Raw genomic sequence first — 23,999 nt, 5'->3', positions numbered from 1 at the left:
TCCTTCCGTTTCCTCGGATGGTGTGCTCCCCAAGTGACGTCACCCGTCATACGTACCTGACGGGCTAACATGGCCATTGATGCCGAAAGCAGAGAAATCTAAATCCTAAATCCTGAAAGTTCTCGGTCTCGATGAATTAATTATTAGTTACATTGCCGATAGTGTTGAAGTCCGAGTTTAGACCGCATCAGCATTTGAGATGAGAAGCGGGAAAAATAAAATATATATGAAATGATCGAGATTAGTGCCGAATCCATAGTTTCCGGATTCGCTAAGTTATTAGGTTACAGCCGCGATGATATTTAATCCTAAGATTAGGCATGAACGGGCAAGTCACTTGGACTGGAAATTCACAGAGATAGCACTGATATCGTTGCTCGTACACCTATATAAGATTTGGATTATGCGTATGTCTATTCCAGTGTAACTCCAAAAAGTCGGAAGCAATTTGAAACAAGATTGATAGACATATTGTTTTCAATCTGAAGAAAAGAAGTACTGCGGCAGTAAGACACCCCAAAGAGCGAGTTGGAAAAGGTGATATATAAAAAATAATGTAAAACCGCTGTATTAGTGAGCAATCCATAGTTTTGGGACTCACTGAAATGAATAGTGACTCTTCCAATGCCATTTAAGTCCAAGTTCAGCCCCATCGGCAGAAGGCAAAGGGAGCTAAAAAATTACCAAAAATGACAGATTTGTATCGAATTCATAATTTTCGAGCATCAGACCTGTTTGAAACAACTTTCGGAAGGTAGTTACTGCTCACTTCAAGTTGAGTTTTTAAATATTACTAATTTGATGAAAGAAGTATTCTGTGTGCGTAGGGCATTTCGAAATGAAATGAAATGAAATCTTTCAGTTTTACGTCCCACGATTATGCAGGATAGGCTAAAAGAGACGGTGATGACGAGAAATGAATGCACTGGTGGAATGAAGAAAGTGGGAGTAAACGGAAGAATCCCTAGAAACCCCCGTACACGGTGTTTATCCACTACAAATTCCAGTTGTCGCGATCTGGGATCGAAACAAGGATATTTCAATTTTTATCCCAAAGGTAGAGTATCTTCTGTATTTTTACTATTACACGTTCACTGAAATAAATATTCTGAGGGGGAAAGAGATTCGAGTATTTGCCATTTCATGTCGTGCGAAGAATGGGAATCCTACAATAAATTTCCATAGATTATAACTTTATTGTCGTTTTTATTTTCTACAACTTATTAGTTTCATTTCACAATAGTGACTTTTTTTATTTTAAAGATATGAGTTTCAGATTTTATTTTGTCCTCCTCACTCAAAACTAGGGTTGCCAACTCTGGAAAATGAAAAAAACCGGCGCCCTCTCAAAATACCCAATGCTATAAGTGTAAGTGTGAAGCATCTCTGTTCGGACCCATATATGGGAAGGAAATTTACTATCGTGAACAAACGAACACTAGCACCTAATAAGCATAGTAAACTTCAGATACATTGTGCTATAAATGAGAAACTGAAATTGGCATTTGATCATTTTATTGTATTTAGCAGTAACTGCCACTTCTTTAAAATTATCGAAACAGATGAACAAAAGTATATTTACTGTACGTGACAATTTTGGATTTGGAAAATTAAATTTATTCTTTAAACTTGTATTTCAACTACAGGAAATTGCCTTGGGGAGTCCATTTTCATTCTCAATAAATGTATAAAATTCCTTACTACTAAATTTCAAATTTTCTCTAATACAGTCCCGTCTTTTTAAAGTTTCTAAACAGATGAACAAAGGTGTATATTAATCGCTAATAGATGGTGAAAGGTAACAGTTTTGGACTTAGATAATGAAAGTAACTTTTTAAATCTATATTTTGAACTAGATGAAATTGCTTCGAACTATTTATAGATACAAATTTAAAAAAAAAAAACGGTCATAAAGGGTTCGGCTTTAATCAAAATAACAGCAATATATCCGGCCAGTTGGCAACCCTACTCAAAACTGAGGATGTGAAGGACAGTACCTATTTCATGAATGACCGAAGCTTCAATTTGGTGCATTTGGCGTGGGTGACCCGAGTTTGATTCCCGGCCGGAGCTCATGTGGTTCGGATATAAGTCTCACATAGCATAGCTGTTGAAAGGAACTTCAAACTGAAAATCAAATGAATTTAAATGAAATGAAATCAAATTTGTTCAGTAGTTATTGTGTGAGGAGGTAACACAAACTCTTATTCACTTATCTTACAGTGATATACAATTGTTAAAAATGAATTTTTCCACTAGGAAACAAAAGTACAGAAATAAAGGGAAAACAAACTCATTTTTTTTGAGTACTTGTTTGAATAGTTCATTTAGAGCAAATATGAAGATCTTGATATCAGCGGTTGGAAATATTGATTTACCACTTGTCATCTTTATCACTTCACAGCGGGATGAGGAGAGGAGACAAAACAGTAGCCGTCTGCTTGTCTCGACCTTGACAACGCTAGAAACATCCAAGAACGACTGGGGGGAACTCAAATAAAAAGCAAGTAACAAGTTGTTTTTCGAGAGAGTGAGAGACTCACAGGACTGAACAATGGGACCAAGAGCGCAAACCGGTAAGTTAATTCTAAGCAGACTGAAACCAGAATGATAAATAATTGGTTAACTAGGCCTAAATAAGAATTACAAAATAACTTCTCTCTTGTTTTTGTCTGTCTCTTGTTATCGTCAATGTTTTACAGTTACGAAAGTAATCAAATCAACACGATTTGTGTTCAAGCGAACTCAGAACATATGGGAATTCACGCTTGTTACTATATATACGTATATACAAGGGCACCCATCAGAGGGGAAAGGTGGGGCGCTTGCCCCCTAAGAGGAAATTGTACTTGGAAATATCGAAAACCCAATAGAATTTTTATATTAGTTACAGCAAAATTTGAAACTATATTTGAAACACGCCTTATACTTGTCCTCCTTGGAAACCACAACATGGGCGTCCTTGTATATATATATATATATATATATATATATATATATATATATATATATATATATATAGAGAGAGAGAGAGAGAGAGAGAGTATGTTTTGAGGCGGAGTGCATACGAACACACACGGAGAAGAGCTCAGTTACTATGAATGAATGCGAAGCTACCACACAACGCACATCACATTCACCTTCATCACATCTGTCGAAGTAACAAGTAAATAATAGCCTACAGTGTTGCCAAAGGAATCCTAATTCTCCATTTAACCGAGTATTTCATGCATATGTGCTTGTTGCGTATGGACCGGATTCGGTTTCTAGTGATAGCACGCAATTATTGGCGTTAGAAGACAATTGAAGAGTTGCTTAAATTCCGTCGGGAATGACCAGAGACGAGTAATGCTTTCCACAATCTTGGAGAAACACCGTTTCTCAGTGATTTTAGTAAAGTTTTATTATAAATACCCGCCAGTGGCGTAGCCAGAAACTTATTAAAAGAATCTCTCTTCCACACATACATATATGTATATGGCTCAAAAGAGCCCACTGCCAAGTCACCATCAGTGGCAGATCCAGAAGGTAAAACCTGGGGGGGGGGGACAGTCAGAGCCCAGATTATGATAGGTATATCATGAGTTTACTATAAACTTTTAAAAATATTTAAATAATAGCTTCAATTATATTTTGCTCTTCAGAAAACTGGGGGACCTAGGCCCCTCGTCCCTCCGCTAGATCCGCCACTGGTCGCCATAGAGAATTGAAATAGGGTCTGGCACCCAGAAAGAACATGTAGGTCTATGTCTTAAATTGGATTTATATTATTATGGTGTCCTGTTAGATGCTGCGTTGTTAGCGCATTGTCACCCAGGCTTTATTATAGCTATCTGGTATTCTGAACCGGAGACGATACTTTTTAATTCATGTTTCTTTGCAATTGCCCCATAATATTTTTTCAACACCTGAAAATTTTAGTGCACCCGCCGTTAATAAGGAACTAGTACACCAAAGTTGAGCGTTAATATTCGGTTAAGCAGAAATTATGTATTTTTTAATGTTTTTTATTCGCCTTCGTAGATGGTAGATTTTCAAGCATTTGCTAGAGAGTGGACCACAAAAAATGAAGAATTATGCATAGGCCTACGTACTACTAGTTTTCTGAAAATTTATGTAGTGTTAAATATAGAGCTGCTGGAAAATAAATGTTTTGAACATGATTGTGCACTGCTTGTTTTCTCTGATAGATTATTTCTTTAAGAAGTTGGAAGATCGGAATCAGAAATGTAATATACTACACGTAAGCAGAATCATTTTCGGTATCGGAATGGTAAAGGGGAGGGGGCTTGAGTTGGGTCAGCCTCGTTACTGGTACCAAGTGGGTTTACTGAAATTTTAACAGGTTTCTTCATTATAGATATGCCCCCTGATTATTCTTCTGGATAGCAACCAATGCAGTTACTTGAGACAATTCGACATCTTCCAAACCCGAGCTTCGATGGCCTATAACTCGGGAGCCAAAGTTCCAAACCACAACTTTGATGGCCTAAATAAAACACGGGGACCAAATCCCAGATTGGATGGCCTATAACTTGAAAGCCAAAGGTCTATACAGAAAATATTTCACAAGTGCAAATAGTAGTAGTAAAGTGTAACTAGTGGTTTTTGAAGGACTGACAGGAGAATATATGAATTAAGTTCTCTGGATCTTTTCACTTAGAATGGTACCAAATCTAATATTTACAAGATCTATCCGGAAAGTAATGTTACATTTTATTGTGAAGCGATTGAACGTTGCAACGCGCTCTAGCTGGCGGGATCGATGGTGGTGTCGTGTAAGTAAACTACTGAGAGAGTCCTTGCTCAGTTGTCTTCGAGCTCTCGGGAGTGAAAGACTGGCGATCTCGTAAACTTTTGTTTCGTTTCTTGTGCAAGTAGCGATGTAGCGCTCACTTGAATAAAGATACACGATCAAATTTTGTGTGAACCTCGGTGTAACTCTTTAGCGGAAATTTTTCCAATGGTTGAAGAAGCATTTGGGGATGAGTGTCTCCCCATTTGAAATCTCCCCTGAAAGGACATCGTTACAGAACAATTGGCAACGTGAAAACAGATTGTAAAATTGCTTTAAAGCACTTCTTGAACAGGACTTTGCAGATTGGAAATCCCTGTGGCAAAGACATATTCACACAGGAGGGCAATATTTTGAAGAATTTTAATGTACATGTATTATTATTATTATTATTATTATTATTATTATTATTATTATTATTATTATTATTATTATTATTATGTAAATGAATGTTTTTTCATACGGTAGACTTGGTGACCGGATAGACTTTTATATATATTATTATCCTATAAGTCTATATATGTGTAATTAATTTCTTTTGTTCCAGTACTTGGAGAGATTCCAGGGGAAAAACTTGGAAGAACTTTAACGCATGAGCATATAACGCTTGACTTCCATAATTTCTATGTGAAACCGCCAGAAATAATTGCACAACGTTTCGAGGAAACGCCTACTTTGGAAAATATAGGATTTATTCGTCAGTATCCGTAAGTGTATAGTCTGAACTTAATTAGTACATTTTTGGTTCTTATGCTGAACTTGTTGAATACTGCTTATCAGAAAGATTACTACCTATTAAAACTGTGACTTTGAGTCAAGTAGAAGTAAAAATAACCTAATTAATGAAATTTGTAAAAGTCTTGGTTGAACAGCCTCAAAAATTAAAGTCTAAAATCTGTTTTAACGATTATGATGTTTGTACTGGTGACTTTGGAGGTACCGGTAATGCAACTTGCAACATTATTGTCTACAGCGTTGTAGAGTGCAAGTTTTAGCTAACTTAGATCCTATAATGGATTGAGTATAGCCCGCTCCCCCCAGTGATTTTTAACGAATCATAGTGATTCTAACGATTAATACTAGTTCATAATGAATCGGAATCGCATGTTATAAAGATTTAAGATGTAAATATTGTGGTAAGGAAGCTTTAGTATAAGTAGTAGTAGTAGTAGTAATAGTAGTAGTAGTAGTAGCGGTAGTAGTAGTAGTAGTTAGTAGCAATAGTAGTAGTTGTAGTGGTAGTTAGTAGCAATAGTAGTAGTAGTAGTATGAACGGGTTAGAAGCCCCGCAGGGGTTGGTTGGGTTCTGTTCTCGATATAAGTAGTAGTAGTAGTAGTAGTAGTAGTGGTAGTAGTAGTAGTAGTAGCAGTAGCACTAGTAGTAGTAGTAACTCTTCCAGTTCCGGTGACAAAGAACTGGGGGGAGCGGGCTATACACAAGCCCCTATAATAAATAATAATAATAATTTTTACAAAATAAGTAATAGTTAGGTTTATAATATTTACTTCAACTCAAGCTGTTGAGTAGTGACATCAATGTGTATCTCCCTTACTTCCTTGTTGGTACGTATGACTTAGGCTATGGCTAACGGGAATGCGTTTCCGATGCGTTATCCCCCGCAGCGAACGCGATCTAGGTGGCTATTCAGTAAGTTTACTTTCGCCAGAGTTATAAATCATACTATGAGCCAGTCAGGGTTTCCAGGCGTTACTGCCATACCCTTATTCTCATTCATGCAAATCACGAGAAATAACTCTAATGTGTTACCTAGATTATTGTGATTAGCTAATTTTTAGTAATTTCCTTGTATTTTTTCTGATTTTATTTTTGTTATACACGCACATGCTTTATAGTAGCAGAGTTCCAATACTTTGCACAAGGCATCTTCCAACCAGCCGTTTCTTGCTAAAATCCCATCGCCTGGTGACACGTCTTTCCTGTTACTCCTTCCTTTAGATATCTTTTATTGATTCCGAAGCAACAGGAGGTCTATTGTTCCGAAAGGCACCAAATACGTTCGAGCCGACGTATTTTGCGCCATTTAATGCTTTCGCGTTTACAGCTCATTGTAATTAGCCATCCACATTTAAATCACATGGTTAGCGTATTCCAAGTGTACGGATGAGCCAAAAAAAAAGCACGTTGCGAACGCATCGAATAGCCGCGCACTTACTTCCAAAGCGTTGCTGTGTTTAATAATAAGACAATATCCAGTTCTGAACCCTTAATCTAGGCTTGAATTCGAAGGTAGGAAAATGAATGATGATTGATATTAAAATTGTGATCAATACTTTCTTATTTTTTATATTATTCGAATATATACATGCTGAATTCAGGATTTCAAAAGGGAAAATCTCCATTTTGTTTTTCAATTTCACTTTCCTGCGGTTACAGAGTCTTTGAGATGAGCTCGGTCGGATTATCCACCTCGTTTTTTTTTAAGTTGTACTCTAAATTGATCGTGAAGAAAGTAAGAAACAAAAAATCAAATTCGAGATTTCAATAGATTTACACGTTTCATGACCTTACATGCCAATAAACGGATTTTTGAATGTCTAATGATTTTTTTTTCTTGTTCATACACATGAAAAAAAAAAGAAGTTTCATTAACAGTCCTATAACAAGCATTTTCCAAGGAAAAGCCAGTAGTATTTTACTCTTGGAGGTTGATGCTTTCTGGATTTTTGTTTCTTTCTAAAATGACCCCAGTAATTTTGTTCATAATTCATATCTTGGCCTCAAATGCATCGGGAGTCACCAATCAATTTAGCATTGCCGAAAACTATGGGTTCGATACTTTTACTGATCATTTTGTACATATTATTTCTCATTCCCCCAACCCCCTAATGATAATGAGAGATACAGTTGGTCTTGAACGGTATCAAAAGTATTACTATTCTACTCAGCGACCCCGAGAACTATTAATTTGAGACTAACGTCGGTTAGTTTGTACATGATATTTTTCACGGTCCCCTTCCCTCATGATGATTGTAGCTAAGTTGAACTTGCACGCTGTCAAGAGTGTTACTGTCTATCTCAGTGTTCTCGAAAAACTACAAATTTGACATCGATATAGGTAATTTTGATCGTGTTATTTTCCACGCCTCCGGCTTCCCACGACAATGAGGGTAAAGTTAGACTTCAACTGCGTCGGAAGTGTTACTATTCATTTTAGCGAGCCCGAAAACTACTCTGAATTTGATACTAGCATTTGGTGTTCCGATATTTATCATCTTACAAAGCTAGGTTTCGAACGCCTGCAATTTTCCCCCCTTTCGTGCCGAAATTCGAAAACAGAGCTTCGTAGGTGATTATATCTGATAGAGGTCTACACATCTATATGCCAAATCTATCAATATTCAGAGCTCCCTCTTGGCTAAGCGGTTAGCGTACGCGCCTTTGGCGTGGGAGACCTGGGTTCGATTCCCGGCGGGAGCTCATGTGGTTCGGATTCCACGTTAATCAGTAGGTCCACGTCTCATATAGCCTCGCTGCTGAACGGGACGCTAAATTAAAATCACCTCACCTCACCTCTATCTGTATTCTTTGTCTCTGCGTGTCTCCTTTCTATGGCAAAAGCTGATGACAGATAGATAGATAGGCTATACAGACAATATTTTATTACTAGCTGTGAGGACCACTCGTTGCCAGGTCGTAATTTAGAACTTGTATAAATAAGAGGAAGAATAATATTTTCACAGCCAACGCATTTATTTGGTGTTGTAGTTTTTTTTCTTTTTTTTTAAATATTAACATCCACATTTTAAAAAAATGAAATGAAATCTTTTAAGTTTTACGTCCCACGCTTATGCCGGGGCTAAAGGAGACTGTCATGATGACAAATGAATGAAACAGTGGAATGAAGAAAGTGGAAGGATACGGGAGAACCTCGAGAAAACCCATGCACAGGGTGTTTGTCCACCACAAACCTCACTGTATACAAGCTCATTTATGCAAGCTGAGATCGAACCAAGGACCCCATGGCACCAGAAATATTTTGTTTGTAAATTATAATCAATATGAATATATATTGTTATATATTTTAGGTCTTCATTGTTCTTATTTTGAAATTTTCAAATTTATTTATTTGTATGCTACGTCTGTGTGTCTGTTGGTAGCCTAAGTATCAGAGCATAAACGGTACGAGAAGATTAGCTACTTTTTGAATCAAATCACCGTCTCAAAAAAAAAAAAAAAAAAAAAATATATATATATATATATATATATATCATCTCTTTCCTTAAGGTTCTATTCCATTTTCTTTTCCAACGTTGTTCACGATAGAGAAAAAGCGATAACGTAGAAGCTAAAAGTGGTTTCTTGGGATCGCTTTAGCATCCCAAAAATAAGTTAGATTGACACTCTTTCCTCCCTACTAGAACCTAAAATGGTAGAAATTTGCTACCACTTCCGTTTCCTGTATTGATCTCCAAAGAACATAAACAGTGAATGGTAGCGAGATGTTTTTGTTTTCCTTATTCAGCGTCTCAAGAATAAGCCTAATATCGGCGTTTATGATCCCTATTCAAACCAGAAATGGTAACGGAAGCGGTTTGAACGCTGATTACCATGGTAAAATAAGACGATAATGGGTACGCCAAGGCATTATTTTATGGATTCAGTACTACAAATGTTCCTCCTGCTCATTCATTCCTGTATTGTAACCCGAAGTTACAGAAGTTATTACCAGTTCCGGTTTCAAAATTGAAGTCCATAAATTGAAAAATAGTCAGAGACAGCGATAAACAGCTTTCTGGTACAGATTCACCATCCCAAGGAAAGATTTCGCCTGTTATTATTATTATTATTATTATTATTTTTTTTTTTTTTTACCGAAACCATAAGTAGTAGTAACCAAAACCACAACTTTTAGTTTTAATATTGATTTTTATATGGTAGTAATTGTTAGAAATAGGAAGATTTATATACATATACATACATATATATATATATATATATATATATATATATATATATATATATATATATATATATATATATATATATATATATTACGTGTCCGTAGAACACGTTTCTCATCTGGTCTTATTCCTCTATTGCAATCGGAAATTATATGTTTACTACTTAGTATTTTAGTATTGACTTTACATAGTTTGGAAGTCTACTATAGATTTACCTTCACTTTATGAAACAAAACTCAGTTATTTTATACTAGCTGAATATACTCATTCTTCGCATGGGGGCTTTATTTGGAAATCAACGCCTGTGGGAGTATCGCTATTCATTTCAGCGACCACGAAAACTATGGATTTGACACTAATATCGGTCATTTTGTACATGTCTCGGTATCACCCCCCTCTGCTGACCCCCGGCTCGCATACAATTGTAGCTGAATTTGCAAGTCTTCGCTATTGGAAGTGTCACCATTGATCCCAGCGACCACAAAAACTATGAATTTGACACTAATATCGGTCATTTTGGATTACTTTTACATGTCTCGGACCTCCCCCTCCTCTCCCGGTGACTCCGGCCCGCGACGAAATAGGGTGAATTTGGAAGTTAATGCGATCAGAGTTTCACCATTGATCTCAGCGACCGCGGAAATTATGAATTCAACACTAATATCGGTCATGTTCTACTACTTTATATATCCAGGTAAACGCCCCCTGAGGCCCCCTGATTCGAATTTTGAAAAAAAAAAACTATTCGCCTTGGTCTGGGGCTTAAACCATGGTACCCGTGACCCAAATTTGATAACTCTCGGTCCACTCGTCTGGTCCCCAGGCCGCACACAGACAGACACCCACCCCACAAACAAACAAACTCTTTATTTTATTTATATTAGATTTATTTTGATAATGTTTATGGTGTTTTGAACAAAAATTTATGCTGGAAAAAGATAAGAAAATATTAAAATAATCTTGTAAAACATACTTTAAAAAATAACAAAAACACGACCTTTCATATCATCTTGTAATTGACTCTTCTCTCATAGGTTATCTATAACAAACTAACAATAAGTAAACAAGCAAGATACATAACTAATCAAAATATTGGAACTTACTCTTATAGCGTTTCTTGCCAAATATGCACAAAACATTGCTATAACTTCTTCAAAATTCAATATAAAAGGCCACTCCATTAAATTCACATTGTTATTATCTCCAACAAATATTTTAATAATAATTGTCTATTTCGCAAGAAAGGTGGAACACTAGACTATTCCATAAGTGAATAATGCAATATTGTATTTAAAAATAGATTAAATGCACACGTATTACAAATAAACTGTTTAACAAATAAGAAATAGTTTTAATTCTAAATTTCTATAACTAGCCTATTTACCTTTTTTTTTTTTTTTTTAAAAAAAAATAAAGATTAAATGAACAACTTCCGTAAAATCCTGTACGTCTTTAAATTATGTCTCCAATATAGGTACACTCATGTCCAAAATGATTGTCGCATACCTATAACTGTCTTCTTGTAAGAATATAATTTAATAATGATACTGCAGGGTACTTTTAACACTGATACTATGTGTATAATCGGGAAGTGTATATTTGTGGTAAATTTCATAGGAAAAGAATTATAAATACGAAAATTAGAATGAGTAAAACAAAATGTTGCTAAATAGACAAGAAAGTTTTATTTTCGTTTCATTGTTCTTATTTACTGCTCTTTTGACATGAAATTTGCCACATACATGTCTTTGCCGATTATACACGTATTAACATTATGAGAAATACCGGGTGAATTCGTTATCAAATTATATTCCTACAACAACATATTTATAGAGATGCGACAATAATTTTGGACATGAGTGTACATTTTTTCATAGTATGGGGAGCTGTCGGGTAAAATTTGAATGTCTAGAAGCCGATGTTGATCATTTTTACAAATATGTTATTTCTTCTTCCAATTCTTAACATTATGTATAAAACATCTTTGCATTTGTTTCAACTACATTCTCAATTGTGCCTTACCATTCGTGTTCACTTGCTCTTATGGTTGACAACAAAGGACGGTAAACAGAATTTTTGTGACGAAACTTAGCTCTTCCATCAGAAACATAATATACGTTCTTTGAGACGAGATGTCATTTTTACTCATGACACCTTTCTGAGACAAGAGAGATGGTATTCTTGTTTTGTAAGGGAAATAGCACCATATCTTAATGGTACAGCACTCAGTTCTTATGCGAAGGTCCGTGGTTCGATCATAAGCTATGCGAATTGGTGGTGGACCTTCTACCCGACCCGTTCCCTTCCACACTCTCATCCTACAAATTATTTTTTAATCCTTTACTTTCCTTTATCGTGCATAGGGTTCCTGGTTCCATTGCAGCCCTCACTAAGTAAACTTTGTGTGTGGACGAACACCGTGTACGTGGGTTTTCTCGGGTTTCTCCCCTTTCATCTCACTTACTTCATCTCAACTTTATCATCCATCTCATCATCGTGGGAAATTAAATTAAGAAAAACCACCACCTTTAGCAAAACCGTGGGATCTTAAATACTATTTTCTCGATGGAACCTGTACTTTACGTATAGCTTCGGTCAAAAACCTTTTCTGTTGCCAGTCCGGAAATCTGTCTATTATCACATCTCAGTAAATTATATTCTTTTTCAATTTTACAAATTATCCGTTATATTATCATTATATATAGCTGTAATTTACTGGAGAAACATGAAGGTTGAATAGTATTAGGATATTGACTATTCGGAAGAAATTCAAAATTAAATGTGTTTTAGACTGATTTGTACACAAGAAAATAAACCATTCTAATTGGTATGCAACTTTCTTATTTGCACAATACATACACATGATCCTTTAAATTGCTATAACAGTAGAGTTATCAAATAATTACTCTGTGTTTCTGAAAGTGACCTTGTATGTGCTTATGTAATACAACTGATACAAAAATCTTCTAAGATTTATTATATGTTTATAGGGTATTTGTGCAATTCAGAGGATCTAAAAACCTGTGTTAAAATGTTCGTCAAAAATGAGGTAATATACTTGCATTATTTGCACTACTCTAAGTTTTGTAAGAGTAGAATATTCGAAATCAACTGAAATATTATCGTTTTTCCATAGCAGATATTAGAATCGCATTGTTATTTCCTGTCCGGAGAACTAGTTGTCAAGAGTTAGAAATCGCTGGAGTATCTAACTCTTCCTTCCCTCTTGCTTCCCGCAAAGTCGAGGCTTATGAAAATCACTTTTGTCATTCCTGTAAATTATGGACCCTGCACATTTTATGGAAAGCAGTAGACAATCGAAACGATTAGTGAAAAGGAATTTAACCATTTTCCGATTTTTGAAGACTCATGGGTCCATTCTTAAACCAGTGATAGGAAAACTATGGCCCTAGGGGCACACGCAGCCCCCTGAAGGTTTTATGCGGCCGGGACATGATTTCCAATATGACGAATGAGAAGAGCTGAATAAAGAAAATAATTCAAGATTATTTTGTTCTTTTTGTGTGTGTGTGTGTGTGTGTGTGTGTGTTTAGCTTACTGACCAGACATTGATTTACTTACTTATCCACAATATTGGAATGTTATGTCGTTTTTAATGGAAAGGGTGTTTCTTTCTTAGCCTCCCTTCTTTCAAAGATGCCCAATATTCTCCTAAACTAATGGTCCTATCTCTAAAACCTAAACATGATGAAAAGTAGCCTCAACATTCCAATAAAGATATTGATAAAAGTTCCAAATTGTTCTGTAGTTCATGAGGGGAATAAACGCAACCATGCATTCATACATATAACTACATTGGTTATTTTGAGGGGTGGGGTTAGCATCCTTTTTTCAGCATCAAGGCTATACAGAATGTGAATCTACAGTTTGAGGTAAAGGAAGAGTTAGTACAGCTGTTGTTGGGCACCATCTCTTAGATATTAGCGAGAGCTAATACAGCAAGTAAGAATTAAGAGCTTCGATTTACGTTTGTTATTATATTAGTCTATGGGCCAAACAAGATTTGAGTATAATTTGGAGGTACCAGATTTCCTTCAAATCACAATTGTATTGGTACCTGAGGACCACGAAGAATTATGATGGCCGTCTCGAAACGATAGCTTTTCAAGATGGCGTCGAATCAAAGATGGCGCCTGAGTCGATTTATAAAACACACTACCTCGTCTCTTAATTATCGAGTCTTAACGTTTTTTTTTAAATGTTAGCTCATTATATTTGCAAGAAATATTGTTCTCATCATTTTTACCGTATCTTTGACGACAAGAGAGGAAAATAATAAAAACTGAATGTCGAAGCGCTTAAGTTCCATTTAATTTACACTAATCATGACAATAAAATATTTTATAGAAAATTCCTTTGTGCGAAAGAGAAGAGAAATTAATTTGTCTCTCGTTTGATGTATTTATGAATAATATATACAAAAATACAGCAGAAAATATCAAGATTTGAATGTTCAAAGTTCGGCAGGCGTTCAGAAAACTCAAAAATTTAATTTTTAAAATAAAATTTCTTTTCAGCAAAAAGCACGTAACATGAGCTACATTTCATATTATTTTAGTCTCTTAAAATGTAAACTTTCCTTGTGAATTTTAGTTCTTCTCATCACTGTCTGAAAACCAGGCACGGACTCCAAAATGTTTCGTTGGGGGAGTGTCTAAGCTTGGATGGTATCCAATACTAGAACCACTACGCCTATGTAGTATTAAACGGGTATTATTCTACACCCGAAAAGACGATAGATAATTGTAAAATACTTCCACCTATTTTAAGGAAAAATGATAGAACTAGAACGTTTTTAGTAGAGATGACGTGTAAAATCAAATTTTCATGCTACATCAATCAGTTCTATGTTAAAACAATTATAATTTTATTGAGAAAGTCTGCAAATGTATGTTGAGTTAGGAAGTTTTTTTTGGAGGGGGGACTGGACCCGGTTGTCCCCTCGTGGGAACGCCCCTTCTGAAAACCTCATCGTTAACTTATACTCATCAGGATCAGTTCGAGGTAGGTTGTCAGAGTCGGCGAGGTTACAGGTAATTGTGCATTTCATGTAATTAAGCAAACAAGAACAGCTAGGTAGCTTACAGGAACGAGAACGAGGCAACTCAAAAGACTCAAGACAGCTTCTGGAGCTCGTAATCCGGTCATCCACTGAATAGATAAATGTCCATTCTCGTCAATTGTCCAACCATAGTTTTCAGGCTCAGGAATTTCAATAAAGTTCTCCAGGCATCGTTTCCAAATTGCAGATATGGTAATTTGCTATAAGAGCATGCTGATAGAGGCAATCTTCGCAGGGAAAACTTGAACAGAATCAATTACATCTCGTTTGCTTCGAAATAATTGGTAGCGTGCTTCATTTACTTTATCATTACGTTCATTTCTTAAATACAGGAAGCAAACAAACTTCTGTAGTTGGCTGAAAAGTTCAAACAGACAACACAACATTTGCTGCACGTCTTGCAAATAAGAACAGAAATAAAACACTGTACTGTTGAACAAGACTGTACTATTCATAAAAAATAAACACTTTACATGTTACATTTTGATCTTCTAACCAAGATCCTCAGATTCGCTGAGGCTGTCTTCAACGGGCGACGTTGATTGGCTATTTTTTTCGACCAATGAGGGAGCTGGTAGATTGTTTTGGCAATTATATTAGTATGTTTGCATTGTACACAGATTTAGTGTATGTCTGATTTGGATCTTAGTTAGAAGATCGAAACGTAACATGTAAAGTATTTATTTTTATGAATAGTACAGTCTTGTTCAGCAGTTGAGTGTTTTATTTCTGAAAAGGTTACTGTTTATATTCCAGTTTCTTCCAAAGGAAGAAAATAAATTTATAAATTCCTCATCATTTCATAACAGTTTAATTGTCCCTAATTTTCCTTGACTACACATAGCACTAACTGAATCATAACTAACGAATTGACATTTGATTTCCATATGACATTTGAAAACTCTTGTGAGGTGTGTTTAATATATAAAATCATTCTCGTGTCAGCTTCTTCTTGAGAAGATGACACTTCTGGGACTTCATTGATATCTTCTACTGTATCTTTTAAACACTTGTTTCCGTTACGAACAAAATTTTTCCTTTCAAATCCATTTTTATTTCCTTTTGCTGCCAACTTTCTGCTAGGAATCTTGTTAGCTTATTCTTGCTGTCATTATTTCTTAAAGAGTCGCTTCCAGTTTTGCACTTTATGTACATTCTTCAAAACATGAAATGATACCCTTTCATCAGCACCTGTCAACGTTCTTTCAGCGGACTTTATTGATTTCTCTTTATAAGAGTAAAAACTTTGGTTTCGTCTATTTAGTCACTGAAACGACCAACTTTTAAAAGATGTAGTAGTATTAAAATGAGATATTTAATTAAAAGTATATTTTTCTCCATGTAACTTATGAATAAGTTCCAATGCGTGAATAACTGTTGCAGATTTACCTTGTGGATGATCAGTAGGTGAAACCAGGCCCTCAAGAATGTTCGCTTGTGCGGCTTTAATAGTTTTTCTTAAAGTGCCATCAAGATTCGCTAGACTCTATGACAAAGGGCCCAAAGGATGACTGAAAACTTCCTCCATGTTTAGGTTACAATTTTCTGCTATCAAAATCATGTTGCCGAAAATATTTCTATCTGTCTTTAAAATTATTTCTTTGTTGGTTGTTTTACACCTAATCTCCTGATCATTGGCGTCTCTGGCATGTAAAATTTGGGGGGGACATCAAAGGAAATGATCTAACTGCTAGTATCTCAGCGGAATTTTAGATTATGTCACTCAAAATATTGGGGGGGACGCGTCCCCCCCGTCCCCCCGCCAGAGACGTCCATGCTCCTGATTATTTTTGAAAGTTTGCACCTGAATATTTAATAGGGCCAACGAAACATTTATTATTTTCTAAACGATCATGCTTGAAGTTTTCGTAAGCTTTTTCCCCTTTCTGTCTTGCCAATAATAAATCATTTTGAACTTCTATCGGCTCTTCTAAGCCTGTTGAAATGTGCACAATGCTGCAGGATTTTTTGTCGAAAGGGTTGGTCCATTCATTCTGCAGAAGCTCAACTATGGCCGAGACTTGTTCTCTGCTTTTAGAAATATGAGTCTTCAGAAGATCTGTATGCTGATATTTCTTGTCTGGAATGATTTCCACAAATTTTCGCATCTTCCCAAGTGCTGAAGCTTGATATTATGCGGTTAAACACGATTTCCTGATTGCTCCAAGCTTTAAACTGAATCCTTTTGTCACACCTGCTGTCTGTGTAACTTTATTTACTGTCTCGTCTACAGCCTGAGCAACCGGAATTCGTGCAAACGGGTGCTTTGATTTAAGCTGGTCAGAAAATTCTCCAGACATGAAAAACTCAAAAATACAAGGATTTGTATTTTCCAATTGGGATAGTTCAGCCAAATGAATTGACAAGTACCTGGCATAGTTCATTTTATCTACAGCAAAACACCATGTAAAAAATACCTTCCCTACGAGCTCGAATCAAGCCCAACGGTAATTCCACTAAATCTGTCAAACATCCAGAAAGATGAAAGTGCCCCATTCTCATATCTCAAATAATTTAGATAGCCTTCGAAAAGAAAAAAAACATTTCTTTGATTTTGTCGTCTCCACAAAGTTTCGAAACTGTTTTGAGATATGCTTTCGGCAAATGAACAAAATAGCCCATTTAATTCCGTAACTATAAAAGGAAGTTGAATATTTATGACTTCTACACGATCCACGAACTCATTCCAAATTATCCTCATTAAGGCTTCGTAGACGCATTTGTGGAGTCTTACAGCACGGTTGTATTGCTTTCCGTCTAAAACTTGACAAATGGAGCCAATTGCAATTGTTTCTGATTCTACTGTTAAGTCTTCAAATCCAACATTACCAATAATGGAAAGTAGGTTACAAACTATGTGAAAAGGTCCCATCATTAAGAAAATACTCTCAAATTTATTGAGATGTGTCAATTTAATTTCTGTTGCTTTTGAAAAGTTGGTCTGATCTACAGCAACAACAATATTTTCCTAATTTAGGCTTTGCTTTATTTGACTGTACTCAGTCAATATTTCATAAACTGTTGACTTATCAGTTGCTGGGTGATTTATGGAAGGCAAATGAGCAGATTTTTCTTATCCAGTTACGTTTTATTAGCTCTTTATCTTCTTTATCCAGATTCTGCTAATTCCTTTTCTCTTGTCCTCTGTTCAGAACTTATTTTGTTTCTTGTTTATGCTTAATGTTTTAAATCCATGTTTCTTATTAATGCAATGCTTTTATTCTTTCACGTCTTTCTCACTTGGCTATTGCTTTCTCATTTACAGAATATCATGTACATCTCTCTGTGCTAATTAAAGTAAAATCACTTTAATCACCAGGACTCGCAATTCCTTTTTGTTTAAAAGAAAAGGAATCTGTGTCCCGCGCTCTTTCCTACTACTGTTATTACACATTTTGTTCTGTTCAAACAACAGTATTACTACAGAGCTTTTAAATATTTTACCTTGTGTTTCTTAAAAGGATCTTCAGTTTTATCGTAGAAAAATAAAGATATAAAAAAAATCAGAGCAAATGTTCAAATATTACGCAGAATCCAACACTGAGTACATTTATAGATTGCATGCAAATTCAAACATCTCAACCCTTCATATTCCTTTTTTTAACAAAAAAATCTTACACTGTCCTCAGCGTAAGCTTTGCTACTTGAGGCCTTACATTCAATCAAGTAATATAAAACATTAAAAGAGGCCTCTTATGTTTAGTATGGATCAGAACTAAAAACAATAAAAAATATATCCAAGCAGTTTTTCTGAAGAAATATTCTTATAGAGATGATGTCTAACCTATTTGCAAAACGACTGGTACACACTATGGTACAACGAGTACTATAGTGACCACTGTTATATGCAAAAGAGGGTTTACCGAGTTTAACCATTCCTTCAACAAGACATTATGTAACCATAAGCATTTAACGTATTGAAATGTGTGTTTTAACACTTGAAATGATTCTTCATTTGGGATCTTAACCCCCGCTACTGATAGAAAACATTTTTGACTACTTAACGAAAATTTTGATTTTGTTTTCTTCACATATTTCCAATGATATGAGATCAAAATAAATAAAATAAAATAAAATAAAACAATTTATACTATTTTTTTAAATTTATAAAGTATTTTTATTATTGATTGATGTTATGTTTTTATAATTGTTATTGATATTTCAGTATTACAATTATTTTATGTAAACAAATTGTAAATAGAAAATTACTTTTCAGAAAGGGAGGGGGGGGGACGATAAGGACGTCATATAAACCAACCAACAGGAAATTACATTTAGCACCAGCAGCTACAAAACCTTTTCCTGTCATCTCAAATATATTTAAAATCTTACAATATCAAGCAGTTAGATTCTGATTACGTTCTTCTACAAAGACAATTCTTCTCAGAGTATAAACACCTCATCCAGTTCCTTGCCAGGTGGTAAAGTGCCAAGGACCGACGAGACGTTACCACGTTGGATTGAAACGGATATGCGCTGTATTAGATAGGATGTGGAGCGAAGTTCGCCGGAAACACAAGAAATGCGTCTTCCTACCTCCCTAATGAATTCTAGACTTCTTGCACCCCAAGCACCACTTGTTTCAATAGCGATTGGAGTGAAAACAAACTTTTCGAGAAGGTTGTTGTATTTTCTTTGCTTTTCAGCTTCTCTGCGATTAGCAACAGCTCCAGCGTTCATTACTGATAGAGGGAGACTTGAATGAGCGTATGTATCAGCGCATGTGAAGTCTCACAATAAACATTTACCTCTCGTCCATGGAATCAGTGTCATCCCATCCGGTCGCTTTCCATCCGAACGACAGCAACCAGAAGGTTCCCGTATTGAAGGAAATCCAGCTGTGTTGAGGGCTCGTAGTATTATATCATTTACCGAGGAATGTCGGGCGAATCTACCAGCGCTCTTCATGCATGAAAGGCCATGCAGGCCACGTTGGTTAACCTCATCCCCACAAGCTGGACAGCGATGAGGCTCACAAACTGCTAAGCCTAAACGTAAGGCTGCAGCAATTCGAAAGCTTTCATTTGACAAATGAAGGCCTAAAGGCGGAGAAGGTATCGCCATCAACCATGCACCCGCTTCGGGAGACGAGGCAGCAAGAAGCCTGGCTTTATCTTCTGGAACAAGAACAGATTGTAACAAATGATTATGTAATTGACATGCAATTGGTGTATACCAAGATGACTGATAACACATTTTGTTAATCTCCGGAAGGCTTGTATCTGCTAAGTTTGCCCACTTATTAGAACCTTCTTGAACTGAACCATCTGGGTCCAAACAATAACCCTGTGGAAGGAGAGCTTCGATTAAACGCAGAGATCCGTGGTATGACGCTAAGAATGTAGGAATCGCCATATCCACAGCTCGTCGAATACCAAGACCGCCCAAACCAACAGGTAAACATGCTTGTATCCAAGAGTTGTCATTTAAGGAGCAGTTCAGAATTGATTCAAGGTCAGTTTCCAGAACAGTATCATATTTTTGCAGCAAAGAACTCTCATGCCAAGATGGAAAGCATCGTAAAAAATAGGTTAGGCGAGGGATTGATAAAGATGCTCGTAAAAGGAAAAAGGCTGAATGGGCTGAAATTGAGGGAAGTCGAGACAAGAACAATTCTAAAGTAGATATTTTATTCAATAGCACGTTAGTGAGTGCTTCCGACGTGAGAGCAGCACCTAGAAGACATGCATTCTGGATTGTTAGAGGGCGTGTGCCTGGTGCAGCCTCATTAAATCTTCTAAAGATTTCGTCGAATGCGGTTTCATCTGTTCCAAGACAACCCACCTCGCATTTAGAAAAGTTAAGACGCAAGCCAAGAAGTGATGCCTTCTTATTTATTTCTATTAAAGATGAAAGAACTATCTCGGGGTCACCACCAATTGTTCCATCGTCTAAGTACCAAATGTTTAATTCGGTATTCAGTGATTTAACTAAAGAGTGAATGGTTATAGCGAAAAGTGCTGGGCCCAGGGGATCACCTTGTTGTACACCTCTCTGAGAAGAAATAGTGTTTCCGTTGAAAAACAGATCACTTGGTTGAGCATAACATTGATAAACATATGGATAAATTGAAGGAAAATTATTCATCACTGCGGCAAGCATAGTATCCCGGCGAAGCTCATTAAATGCGTTACGAAAATCCAATTTTACAATCGCCTTAGTAGCACTGTGAGTAGAAGAGAAATAAACTCGGGCTGCGTGAACAGCTGCTTCGGCACCATTAGGAACACAAACACCAAGCTGATGGGGGGATAAAAAGTTCTTAACTGGCTCACGTATTCTAAAGCATATAATTTTTGCCGATATTCTGCGCCAAACATTCCCAACCGCTATGGGCCGAATACCACCATCCTTTTTTCTTAGCGCTGTAAGTTTGGCGCTGAAGAACAGTGGGCGAACTTCCGTTGGTACTTTTCCAGAAATGATTAAATTAAATAGATCACATAAGGATTTTAGCAGTTTTTCCTTCGATTCCAGTATTTGACAAGAAAGAAGGTCTTTAAGAATTGAAGGACGAAGCCCATCTAGACTATTATTTATTTGTTCCTTGAGAAACAATATCAGTGGTATTTTATGAAATATCCAAAAACAGGAATGAAACTTCTAAAATTTATTTTCGTACAAAAGCCATTACCTTTAATATAATTTGAGAAATCATTGTTACAGAAGAACTTCCAGATAATGCTAATTCGAACACTGAGGCTCAACTATATTTTCAAAATTGATTTTTTAAAAAACTTTCAAGAGGCTACATAACCGTTGAAAATAGTTTACGAAGGTGAATTGTTAAAGACTTATTCTCAAAGCAAAACATGAAATAAAATTTTAAATAATCGTAAATTAGCTATCTACTTTCTTTTTAAATTAGGTACTCATGCAAATATAACCTAACCTTCAATGATGAGGACACAATAAAAGCCGTTAAAAGTGATCTCGAGTTCTTTCGAGCTTGTGGTGGCGGCACCATTGTTGAAAATTCTTCACATGGACTTGCACGGAATGCCAGAATTATCAAACAACTTAGTGAAGAAACTGGCGTAAATGTGGTAGCTGGAACAGGTATTTAAGTATTTTTTTCGTTTATGGCCGTGATATATATATATATATATATATATATATATATATATATATATATATATATATATATATATATATATATATATATATATATATATATATATATATATATATATATATATATATATATATACGATAAATAGTTTAATATTACTGTTCAGTATTAAATATGCTTCTGTAATAATATTGGGATCTTGCTTAGATTACATGATTAGATGATGACAATTATAAGAACATAATGTTATGTGTCTGTCTACTTTTGTCTTTAACACGCCTGTATATAGTTCTCGTGGTTATTTTTGCCTATCTATCTCTCTGACTGAAGAGAGACCCTGTTAACTCACGAAATGCTTGACTTGATGTTACCCGTTTCTCATTCTTATTTATTTGAAGAAATAACATTAATGTGGCGTAAACCATTTTACATTACATTTGTATAAATCAGTAAATTTTAAGACGTTGACAATACTAACATTCGTAACTACTACAACAATGTTAAGAAATGAATAATATTTGTAATTGTAAATCCTGATTGGTAGTTTTCTTAGGAACAGAAGTATTTGGATGGATGGTTTAGGAAATATGGGAACGTTGCGAGTATGTTCAAAATGCATTTATTTTCAATGGTTAGTCCTTTCGTTGTAAGGTAAAGTACATTTTGAGTGTTGTCGATGTATGTTTATTAACATTTTCGTTGGTCTTAACTTTAGAATTAATCATTTCGGCGGTCAGTAGGACCCTTCCCAGGAAAGAAAAAGATAAATGAACGAGCATAAAAAAGATAGTCTAAGGCTTGTTAGAAGTACCAGTAGGTATTGTTTAAACAATCATTTTAATAACCGTAAAGAAATAAGAAGACTATATTAATTACTATGGAAACTGAAGCTATTATTATCGCCTGAAAGCAACCTTGATTTATTAGCATTGAACATAGATTGGGATTGTCATATTAGCAACAGGGTAGGAATTCACAGGGAAACGTTGGATATTGTCCCCTTTATGACAAACATTTATTTCTTATGTTGAAGAAGAGTTTTGTTCGTGGCAAGAATATCTTTTACTCCGTCTAGATATTTTTGTCGAATGTAACACTATGTTAAAAAAAAGGCGCATATACTGTAACTCGCGCTTTGTCGTATTTATTCCATCTTCCTTACATTTATGGATAAAATACTGTTGTTAGTAAGTGCAGATAATAGAAAGCAATCCGTTTATGGATATATTTCCAAAATATCTGAAATAATTATGTAAATGCAAGCAAAAAATATGCTCGGTTTCGTGTATCCTGGCAATCATGCTCTCGAGGGATTTTTGCAGTAGCAGAGCACGATGGCAAAAGGAAATTGACAATTACCAGTAAAAAAAGCTGAAGGAAGGAACTAGAAAGCGGAGTAAAATATTGAATTTATTGGTTTAAACCTAGTGTCAAGATTGTCTGCCAAATATAAATTAGCGTCTGTAATCAAGAGTCCGTACGCAAATATAGAAACAAATAGGAAAACTCTTGCCTTGAGGTTGGAAGTGACACTCTCCATGGCTATAAAATAATAAAAACCGAAAACAAAAGATGAACCTACGCAGTCTCCGTGGTTAGGTGGGTAGAATGGCGGACTAGAATTTCTACTATTTTGACACCAGATCGAATCCCATATCATCCCATCTCTTTTTTTACAAAACATTACAGAAAGTTTATATTTTTCATGTTAATAACAACCGAAAGAATATAATAAGGAAAAAACTTATGTTCCTTTAATTGACGTGTTTATTGAGGATTAGAGTACTATTGGTAACAATGGTTGTTTTCAGTTTATTGTCTTGTATGCTTACTCCTCCCCTCCCGTCGTTACACAGCAGATCAACTTCAAGTAACTGCGGGTTTGTGTTGAGTCAGGAACAGAAAAAGGAACATACTCAACATGTAGCCTTTCCAATGTTATCACCAAGCATGATCTACAGCGAATGAAATAGAAAAGCTTATTGTCATGAAAAAGAAAAAACTGGTATCGAAGCTGCATGTGCTCCGGTGCACACCTAAATCCGGCATATATATATATATATATATATATATATATATATATATATATATATATATATATATATATATATATATATATATATATA

General features: G+C 35.6%; 1 protein-coding gene across 1 annotated transcript in view; it reads left to right on the top strand.

Moving 5' to 3' along the window:
* The first annotated feature begins 2,422 nt into the window (after positions 1-2,422).
* The window catches only part of LOC145675875 (phosphotriesterase-related protein), a 38,933-nt gene continuing 17,356 nt past the window's right edge, over positions 2,423-23,999 (top strand). The window contains exons 1-3 of the mRNA XM_081746661.1: positions 2,423-2,576; positions 5,343-5,502; positions 21,670-21,860. Of these exons, the coding sequence (XP_081602787.1) occupies positions 2,555-2,576; positions 5,343-5,502; positions 21,670-21,860 (373 nt within the window). The 5' untranslated portion in view covers positions 2,423-2,554. The remainder of the gene's footprint in view (positions 2,577-5,342; positions 5,503-21,669; positions 21,861-23,999) is intronic.

Source organism: Thermobia domestica, chromosome 18 (genome assembly GCF_964235325.1).
Source record: "Thermobia domestica chromosome 18, izTheDome1.hap1.1, whole genome shotgun sequence".
NCBI classification, from domain to species: Eukaryota; Metazoa; Arthropoda; class Insecta; order Zygentoma; family Lepismatidae; genus Thermobia; species Thermobia domestica.
The sequence above is the reverse complement of the archived record's forward strand: the minus strand, read 5'-3'. Positions and strand labels throughout refer to the sequence as shown.